We start from the raw sequence: 10,613 nt of genomic DNA, 5'->3' as shown, positions 1-10,613 counted from the left end.
GATTACAAGAAAACCAGCCTGGCTCCATATGTGAAAGTCTTTGAGCAGTTCCTGGAGGAAATGGAAAAATCTCACAAAAAGGAACGTCTCAAGGCTAGCGGTAAGGGCTTGAGTCAGAATGAGAGGGTTGGCTTGTGCTCCCTGTGCTTTCCCCAAACGTTTGTGTGGCGTTTGTACGGAGCCCCCAGTCGTCTCACGGACTATTGACCCGTACACCGCTAATCTGCTGCCACCAATCAGTTCCTCCCTGGTAAATCACTTAGTCTCAGTCAGGTTCTCAAGTTAACAAAGAAGAGTGTAGTTTATTGCAGACACAAACAAATTGTAGCTGCATTCCAAATGTTGTTGCTCTTTACCTTCTTAGTCTTATTTTATCCTGTCTTTATCTCTTCTACCTCCCCTCACACAAGAACCCACTGTCTCTCTGTTTCCAACTGCCTACCAACTGCTTTTCCAACTGCCTTTCCCAACCAACCAACCAACCAACAACCCACTCCCAAACCTTGGGCTAAGCCCTTTTATAAACAGGTAGGCTCCGCCTCCAGCTTTCCTATTGGTCTACATTTTAACCCTTTCTCTCTCTCCTGTACAGACATTTTCAAACCAACGGGCAAACACCAGTTTGTTACCCCTGTATGCAGTCAGTTTTACTGGGGACCTATAAACACGCTTTAGAAGGTTGTTTTTTTACAGAACACCCTTGCTTTACAGAAGATATGTACCGCAGCTCTATTGCATCCTTCACTTTGAAATTTGCTTTGGTTATTCTTGTATGTCTTGATTTTGGAGTTTTGCTTATTTTGCTCTGTGACAGAGGCTATGTACACACCATACATTTAAAGCACACACACACACACACACACACACACCAGGAATCCTGGGACCTGTAGATTGCCCCTCACAGAGCTACAATTCCCAAACTACAGACCCCAGGATTCTTTGGGAGGGTGCTTTAAACATATGGCATTACACAGCCTTAGGCTGAAGGCAGAACCACAGATAAGAAATGTGGGTCTGCCACCCAAAACAGCTGCCCTAGCTTTCTCATTAAAAAGGTAAAGGGACCCCTGACCATTAGGTCCAGTTGTGACCGACTCTGGGGTTGCGGCGCTCATCTCGCTTTACTGGCCGAGGGAGCCGGCGTTTGTCCACAGACAGCTTCCGGGTCATGTGGCCAGCATGACTAAGCCGCTTATGGCGAACCAGAGCAGCGCACGGAAACGCCGTTTACGTTACCTATTTATCTACTTGCACTTTGACGTGCTTTTGAACTGCTAGGTTGGCAGGAGCAGGGACCGAGCAACGAGAGCTCACCCCGTTGCGGGGATTCGAACCGCCAACCTTCTGATCGGCAAGTCCTAGGCTCCGTGGTTTAACCCACAGCGCCACCCGCATCCCAGCTTTCTCATTACAACCCCCCTAACATGGTACAACTTCCACTGGTGTTGTTACACTGGGCTTCTCTGTTTTACGTAACTGGCTACTTCTAGTGGAGGTCAGGGAAACACAGCATAGTGATGTCCAGATGGCAGGGAACATTGTATTACATGCTACTGAGCAGGGAACTCGACACCGGGCTATTTTGGGTAACAATGCTGTTTTGTTTGCTTTGTTTAAAGGCCCCTCCAGACATGCCTTCTATAGCGTTGCCCATACTATTTATACTGATCCTCAAAAAAGCCCCAGAAACAATGCCATCATTGTGTCAGTTTTCCAGTTTATGTCCATCATCCCTGTTCTTTTTTTAAACTTGCTGCAAAAAATCCAGCAATATTCAAAACTCTGGAACCGTTGTGCAAAGACACCCTGGTGTGGATGTTCATTCTGCAGATACTCCACTTTCGGGGGTGGGGGTGGGGGTGGGTGATCAATGATATGTTCCTCAACTTGGTGCCTTTTTCCTGCAGCCACCTAAGAGTTCTGTAACTTTAAAAATAAATAAATTGGACATGCCTTTTGTAAGTTGTTTTAAACTATTTTTAATATTGTATTCTAATTTTTCAACCTGCCCTGGAGCCTTAGGGTGAAGGGCAGAATAATAGCTATTGTTATTAATTTGTTACAGAACATGTTAGATAATACCTTCAAACTATGCCTTAGCGGTATATTTTCTCTTTTTAGATATGCAACTGGATTTCTGAAGTTTTTTTGACATTCGGTGTGCAGTAATGAGGACCCTTTCATGCAGCCAGACAGCTGTGTTCATCTGCAGTGGGACGTATTTTTAGCTGCCTTGTTAGATTCTTGCAGCAGCCAACCACTTTCATTTACAGAAGCAGACCAAAGTAATGATAATCCCCCCTATCCAAGGGCTGGTGATTAGAATAGAATTAGGAGCTCACAGTCTTGTAGGTGCCAGTGGCAGAATACAGAGCCCATGTGGCTAAAGGACCTGATGTAAACCACCCACATGATTAAAATGTAAACATTCAGCAGTAGTGTTGAAATTCCGCATAAGGTGGGAGCCTACTCAACATGATGTGTCTTTCACTGGTAGCAGATAAAAGAAGAGTTTAAATCACATACTAGCACAGAAAAATGGTGTGGTGGTGTTTCTCCTTGAGATAAACCTCAAAGAACAGGAAATTCTGGATGGTACTTTGAAGGAGAGGGAGCCTGGTTTGATTTGGTTACCAAGAATCAGATGTTCAGGACTCGGCAGAAAACACTGTGGCACGTTTATGGCAAAAGAGGCAACAGGCAATGTGCTAAGCAGCCCCGATTACCTCATCATCCTCTATTTTCCAGTATAGTTCTTGTTGGTTTTGTCCCCTGCCCCCATTTTTTTAATGCAGAAAGTTCAGTATGCATTTGCTTTTGAGTAGGATGCCTCTTAGATTAACGGTCCTGAGTTAATGAATGTAAGCTAGGTATTTTCTGTAAATATCTGGGCAGCTTTTCATTCTCAAGAGTTTGCATTTTGCCCCCAAGAGAGGCACTAGAACAAACCTGCTCTGCTTGTGAGCCACCAAGATAAATGCCACTTGCAGGTCATGTATTAAGGCAGCAGTGCCTAATTCTCAGCCCAACAGCCTAATCTGCCGCCAAGCCTTTTTTTCTGCCCCCCTCCTGCTACCAAAGTCTCTGCTGATTTCTATTAGCAGCAAAAGCTAAGTCGCTGCAACACAGAGATTCTGCCAGAGCTATACAAACTTTTGGCCACACCCACTGAAACGCAGCATAATCCTAGCCATGGCTACTTGGAAGTATGCCCTATTGAATTCAGTGGTTTTTGCTCCCAGGTAAGTGTCATTAGGTTTGCAGCCTAAATCAGTCTCTGAGTTGCAGGTATTATAATAAAGCAGCATAAGACCTTAATGGTGCTCCAAAATGAATTTTTGTGACAAAGTATAGGGGGGAAGTCAGGAGAGGGTTACAGGAAGTGTTCATAATAGCCATGTGTGCATTGCCCACCTCTGTAGCACCCAAAAAGCAGGCTGAGCAGCTTGGCTCCATGTATTTTATAGGCTGTGTACATTAATGTATGCAACATATATGCTGTAACCAGCAGTGCCTTCCCCACTTTCCTGTTGTTATCTTTATTTTAATTCTGTACAGGCTAAATGTTAAGACTGTTTTATTTTATCACCTTAGAAGGAATTTGTTCATGTCCTTTTTTGTTTTCTTTATATTTAAAGCTCCGTTGTCCTAAAATCTTTACATTTTCATAAATAAATTTTTCAAAAGAGCCACAAAAGTTGTGAGCTTGCATACAGTCTGAAAGGAGGAGAGAACCTACTCTCTTCCAGTTTACATGCGCTTCCTCAAATGGTTGCATAGACACAAGGGTTTGCGTCCAGATGTCCTGCCCATTGAGCAATCACCCTGATTTGTTTGAAGAAAGTTTGTGCAGAGGTTAGAGGACATTGGCTTCTTATTGAGCATCAGTTCTGATTTGTCTGCATGGAGAGCCACACCGTACATTAAAAGCATATTTAACACATGACTAGTTCCCCCCACATGGAGTCACAATTCTCAGCCCCCTTAACACAGTGCCCTAGATTCTTTGGAGGGTGCCATGTGCTTCAAATGTGTGCTGTGGAAGCTTTGTCAAGCAATTCTTATCCCGTAAAGGTAAAGGGACCCCTGACAGTTAAGTCCAGTCGCGAACAACTCTGGGGTTGCGGCACTGATCTCGCTTTACAGGCCAAGGGAGCCGGCGTTTGTCCGCTCCGCAGACAGTTTTTCCGGGTCATGTGGCCAGCAACAGAACACTTGACACCAGAGCAGCGCACGGAAACGGCGATTACCTTTCTGCCGGAGCAGTACCTATCTAATTGCACTTTGACGTGCTTTTGAACTGCTAGGTTGGCAGGAGCTGGGACCGAGCAACGGGAGCTCACCCTATTGTGGGTATTTGAACCACCAACCTTTTGATTGGCAAGCCCAAGGCTCAGTGGTTTAGACCACAGCGCCACCTGCGTCCCTCTTATCCCATACTTCCTGGCATATTTTCCTACCATGTTCCTTACCACAAAAAAAAATTACTTGGAGTGGGGTGGGCAGAAGCAGGTTGATGGGACAAGATTATCAGATCCACTCTACTTACGTTACCTGAATTTTCTGGTATGAGACTGAATTCTACCCACAAAACAGCAACAGCCTGGAAGTCCCCAGGGGGCTTCCACACCAGGCGGTTAGTATGGAATTGCCTCACTTGGGGTTCAGCCCCAACCCTGGCTGCTGCCCAACAGTACTTAATGGAGTGGCAAGGCCACCACCTCATGTGCAGCCCTGCCAAGTCAGCACAGAAGGGGGGAACAAGCAGCCTGAAGTTGAGGCAGCAACTCGGCCCAAAGAATGCCCCACATCAGGGCTTTTTGCCAGCAGCACTTCTACCTGCACATTTGTGCAGAAATGCTGATGGGAGGGACACTTGCATCCCTCCACAAGCAGAGACCAGCAGGGCTGGGTGGAAGGATAGCTCCAACCAAAGCACACACCCAGCCTGGGGCAAAGAGTTTGGATTGCTCTTTCCTTTTTATAGGGTATATACACAGCAGCAGCATCCATCAGAGTTGTCCTCCATTCCCCATGGCTGTTTCTTTTCTCAGGCTGCAGCAAATCTGACTTCTTTTTTTGGTAGAAGTGGAACAGCAGCATGGTCTGCAGGTGTGGTGAGCTGTTATTCTTTTGTCTTTCTAAGGTAAAGGTAAAGGGACCATTAGGTCCAGTCGTGGCCAACTCTGGGGTTGCGGCGCTCATCTCGCTTTATTGGCCGAGGGAGCCGGTGTACAGCTTCCGGGTCATGTGGCCAGCATGACTAAGCCACTTCTGGCAAACCAGAGCAGCGCATGGAAACGCCGTTTACCTTCCTGCCGGAGCGGTACCTATTTATCTACTTGCACTTTGACGTGCTTTCGAACTGCTAGGTTGGCAGGAGCAGGGACCGCGCAATGGGAGCTCACCCGATCGCGGGGATTCGAACCGCCGACCTTCTGATCGGCAAGTCCTAGGCTCTGTCATTACAGCCTTTATAGTAGTTTTAAACTACAATTTCCCCCTTCTTGGTGCTGTCAGTATGTTTCCCGTTCATTTATTAAGTTGTACTTTTTAAAAAAATTGTATTGTTTTAATTAACAATCAGCATCCAGAAATCTTTACAAAACAAATGGGGGGTTGTTGTGATTAAAATTGTGATTGCACACAAAACTATGCAATTGCAGAATTCTGCCATCTATTTTTCAGCTCTTGAAGCCTTGCCAGAAATCATGCTCAGCATTATTCACCTTTTACGTGGTAAGAATTCACCCTTTTTGGTGCTGTGACATCTTTCATCCATGCATATTGCCACAGGTGGCAAAAGTAGCAGCTGAAGTTTCATTCAGAAGCATTTGGTATTGATTTTTTTTCATGGGCTATAAGAAACTGTGAAGGCCCGCAAAGAAAATGCAGGCTACAACAGCTGTCCTTGACATACAAACATAGGATGATGCCTTACACTGAGTCAGACCATAAATCCATCTAGCTCTGTATTGCCTACTTTTCACTGGCAGGTTTCCCAGCTTTATTCTGGAGACCCCAGGGACTGGACCTGGGACCATCTGCAGGCAGGCCAGATGTTCTGCCACTGAGCTATGGTCCTTTGGCTTCAAGAAAACAAATTCCACAGATGTGGCTGTTCTTGCGGTGAAAACAAGAGTCGCAGGGTACCATAAATCTAAAATGACACTGGGAATTGTGTTCTCAGTACAAAAAGTAACTGTTCCACTTCTGATGTTTGTACTTTCCTTGCACTGCTAATTTATCACCCAAGGACTACGAGTTGGGAAAGAATCACACCAACTTGGACGGAATATTGTATTCATGTGCTCCCATTTTCAGCTATATCCTACTGTATTATTAGGGGTGTGTTGTTTTTTTAGTAAAACACACACACGTTCTCCCTACTGCCCCAGACTACCTCTTTCTCTGTACCGTGGTACCTAGGATAAAGAACTTAATTCGTTCTGGAGGTCCGTTCTTAACCTGAAACTGTTCTTAACCTGAGGTACCACTTTAGCTAATGGGGCCTCCTGCTGCCGCCACGCTGCTGCCGCACATTTTCTGTTCTCGTCCTGAAGTAAAGTTCTTAACCTGAGGTACTATTTCTGGGTTAGCAGAGTCTGTAACCTGAAGCATCTGTAACCTGAGGTACCACTGTACAGTGTTACCTTGGGTTACAGACACTTCAGGTTACATACACTTCAGGTTACACACTCCACTAAGCCAGAAATAGTGCTTCAGGTTAAGAACTTTGCTTCAGGATAAGAACAGAAATCGTGCTCCGGCGGCACGGCAGCAGCAGGAGGCCCCATTAGCTAAAGTAGTGCTTCAGGTTAAGAACAGTTTCAGGTGAAGAACGGACCTCCGGAACGAATTAAGTACTTAACCTGAAGTGCCACTGTACTCAAGTTTGTTTCAGGGCTGTTTTCCCCATAGCCGGAACTTGCCAGAGCTGTTCTGGCACCTCTCAGGTGGGAACCATTGTCATTCTAAGAGAACAAGGGAGGTGTTCATGGTGAGTTCCGACACCCCATTTTCTAGAAAAATAGAACTACCTACATGCTTGCCTAACTACCCACTGTGGTCAACATTATGCATCAAGTAGACTATTTTGGGAAGAAAAGCCAGACATAAAGGTATGTATAAATAGTCTGACAAAGTGGACTCAGCCCCCCCCCCCCCAAATAAGCCACAATAAATTTGTTAGCCTTTAAATGTGCCACAACACACTATTTTTCCTGTAGTGGGTTGATGTGGCTATCAGTCTGGAAATAACCCTCTCCAAAGTAAAGTACATGAGAGCTTGTGAAGACCAGTGACTTTGAGACTCAGCTAGAAATCTGACTTCCCCTGGTTTGAATCTTGCTTCTGCCACAGACTCGCTAGATAGGCAAGCCACAATCTTGCCTCAATTTCCCACCCTCAATATTGACCGCTTTTCAAGGATTAACAGAAAAAAACTACATGAAGGGTGCTGAACAGTATAAGTGCTGTGTCATTGCTAGTCCTTAGTATATATATACAGTGGTACCTCGGGTTAAGTACCGTATTTTTCGCCCCATAGGGCGCACCGTCCATAGGGCACACCTAGTTTTTTGGGGGGAATAAAGAAAGCCCAAGCTTCCCCCGACCCCAGCCCCCAGAACAGGCTGCTATCCGCAAGCCTAGGGAGCCCTGCGGGAACTCCCGCGGGCTCCCCAGGCTTGCGGATAGCTTCCTGAAGCCTGGAGAGTGCGCACTGACCCCTCTCGCTCTCCAGGCTTCAGCGAAAGCCTGCATTCACCCCATAGGACGCACACACATTTCCCCTTCATTTTTGGAGGTCTGTACTTAGCCTGAAACTGTTCTTAACCTGAAGCACCACTTTAGCTAATGGGGCCTCCTGCTGCTGCCGCGCCGCCGGAGCCCGATTTCTGTTCTTATCCTGAAGCAAAGTTCTTAACCTGAAGCACTATTTCTGAATTAGCGGGGTGTGTAACCTGAAGCGTATGTAACCCGAGGTACCACTGTTTACTGCAAGTCCTTAGTATATGTATTTAACCTACCAACTCAAGAAAGAACTTCCTCTATATCTCACAAAGTGGTCCCTAACATATGAGACGATTAGCTTTTACAGTGGTGCCCCGCAAGACGAATGCCTCGCAAGACGGAAAACCCGCTAGACGAAAGGGTTTTCCGTTTTGGAGGTGCTTCGCAAAACGAATTTCCTATGTGCTTGCTTCGCAAGACGAAAAAACCTGCGGGGTTTTTTTCCTTTTCCCCCCCTTTTTCCCAAGCCGCTAAACCGCTTATCAGCTGATCGGCTAAGCCGCTTAACAGCTGATCGTTAAGCCGTTTATCAGCTGATCGTTAAGCCGCTTATCAGCTGATCGTTAAGCCGCTTAACAGCTGATCGCTAAGCCGCTTATCAGCTGATCCGCTAAGCCCGCTAAGCCGCTAATACTGTAGCGCTAATCCGCTAAACCGCTAATGGGCTTGCTTCGCAAGACGAAAAAACCCGCAAGACGAAGAGACTCACGGAACGGATTCTTTTCGTCTTGCGAGGCACCACTGTATTTGTATTTGTAGAATACTTATTTCACATTTTACAGACCCAGGAGGCTCTCAAATCAGTTTACAAAAGATCATCATAATACAACCTCATTCAGTATTAGTATCTGGAACAGAAACCACACCAGGCCCATAGGGTACCAGGATCATCCAGGCAACATATCCTGCCTTTGTCCTTTGTCTATCCTGGTGCCAGCTCTCTACTACCTCCTACTAGGCAGCAGAGCCCAGACAAGGGAGTGGAACTTTCACAACTGGAACTTTTGTAGCCCATGAGGAGGGCAAGTTTTTTCCTCCTGGCTGTTAGCAGTTTCTAGGGAGCAGCTCAGCCACTACTACCAAGGTCCTCGGATACAGGGGGTAAGGCACAGCAGAGCAGCTGAAACTCACACAGCCCATGACAGAGACAGGTTTTCCTTTCCTGACAGTCAACAGACAAAACAGAGTTTCCCTTCCTTTTTCCTTTTTTTTTACACTCACAGTTTCGTTTAATGTTATCTTCCATATCTATAATATGGATCAGTCTTGGTTTCTAACTGCCTCAACCGTTCCTCATCAGGCTTGGCTTCCAACTGCCTCAACCGTTCCTCATCAGGCTTGGTTTCCAGACCCTTTATCATCCTGGTTGCCTTCCTCTGCTCACCTTCCAGCTGCTCAATATCCTTCAACTAGCCTGCACTGACCAGCAGCAGTTCTCCAGGGTTTCATTTGGGGGGGACACATTCCCAGCCCCCCCCCCCCCCGGAGATACTGCCCAGGACAGAAGACCTGTATGCAAAGCAGATGGTCTAATCCTGCGCTATGGAGACCCCTAGCCTGCCTTGAAGGATGTGGGGATGGTCTCCCTTTGGAAATGGGGCTGCAGGAAGAAGGATGTGAAATGAAGATGCAGCCCAGCTGCAGGCAGAACAGCAGATGCCTCCAAGTTCTGACAGAGGAGCATCACCACTCAGGTGGGGCCAGGTCCAGGTGGGAGGGTTGCCACGGTGACAAGGACCTGCCCTCCTTTGTGACATCTCTTGATTCTCCCTTAAAAGCCACTGACTTGCAGGTGGCCATTGTAGGTTAGTAGTGAGGCGAATGGAGGAGAGAGAGGAGTTAGTGGCGGGTGGCAGAGATAAGGTGGAGGATTAGTGAATTGTTATTTTCTCATTTTGACTTTTATTTCATTCGTTACTTTTATTTGATTTATTTGATTTGATTGATATTATTTTATTCTTTTATTTTTTATTTTATTGTTCTTTATTTTAATATTTTTATTTTATTGTTCTTTATTTTAATATTTTTATTTTTTGTTCTTTATTTTTCATTTGTGCCTATTTTGTATATAATTTGTATTTATTTTGTACATAGAGGAGTACTTATGGTTAGGTGTAGGGGTAGGGTTAGGGGTAGGCATAGGGCTGGGGTGGGGTGGGGTCAGAGTTAGGCTTGAGTGGGCATTTTAGATAGTTAGCTAGTTTAGAGAGGAGGGTGGGAATTTTTCCTGGAAGAAATGTGCAGACTGTAAGTAGGATTCCTTCCCTTTCTCTTGGTTTCCTGGGGGCAGAGTGTGAGTTCTGGGGTCCCCTGCACAGCCTTGGCCCTCTGGAAATTGACCCAGCTAGTCTTCTCCAGAGAGCTCAGCTCCTCCACACACTTCCCCCGTCTTCCCCTTTTCTCTCCCCTCTTATCATTTATTATGACATTCCGAGCCCACTTTCCTCCCAGGAGCTCAAGGAGACCTTCATGGTTCTCCCGGCCCCCAATGGCTAGGCTGGCCCAAGGTCCACCAGGGAGCTGCATGGCTGAGTGCGGATTCGAACTCTGCTCTCCCAGGTCCTCCTAGTCCAGCCCTCCAACCACTACACCTCTGCCTGGCTCCATTTTACATCTCTCCAGCTGTCCTATGACATCGGCCTTCTCCCCCTTCCTGAGGGTCTCTCTGGCTCCAAGGAAGACTCCACCGCCTTCCTCATTTTCTGCTCAGATTTGCTGATGGTCAGTGGGTTGACAACTGAGAAGAAGTTGAAGTATTCGGGAATATGGCTTACAGCGAAAACCCCCAATGTATTTCTTTAAAAAAATAATTTTTATTA

At 46.2% G+C, this 10,613-nt stretch overlaps 2 protein-coding genes across 4 annotated transcripts in view; one reads left to right on the top strand and one right to left on the bottom strand.

The window, feature by feature from the left end:
- The window catches only part of PRIM1 (DNA primase subunit 1), a 72,333-nt gene extending 69,015 nt beyond the window's left edge, over positions 1–3,318 (top strand). For all 3 annotated transcript variants that reach the window (XM_080994723.1, XM_080994722.1, XM_080994724.1), the window contains exons 12-13: positions 2–100; positions 2,122–3,318. In XM_080994723.1, coding sequence (XP_080850849.1) covers positions 2–100; positions 2,122–2,141 — 119 coding nt within the window. In that variant the 3' untranslated portion in view covers positions 2,142–3,318. The remainder of the gene's footprint in view (position 1; positions 101–2,121) is intronic.
- LOC308470975 (retinol dehydrogenase 7-like) overlaps positions 1–10,613 on the bottom strand; it is a 267,166-nt gene that overhangs the window by 169,169 nt on the left and 87,384 nt on the right. The gene's annotated exons all lie outside the window — the stretch shown is intronic.

This window comes from Podarcis pityusensis, assembly GCF_964106645.2.
Source record: "Podarcis pityusensis genome assembly, chromosome: 2".
Taxonomy (NCBI): domain Eukaryota; kingdom Metazoa; phylum Chordata; class Lepidosauria; order Squamata; family Lacertidae; genus Podarcis; species Podarcis pityusensis.
Note: the sequence above shows the minus strand (reverse complement) of the source record. Positions and strands in the feature narration are given on the sequence as shown.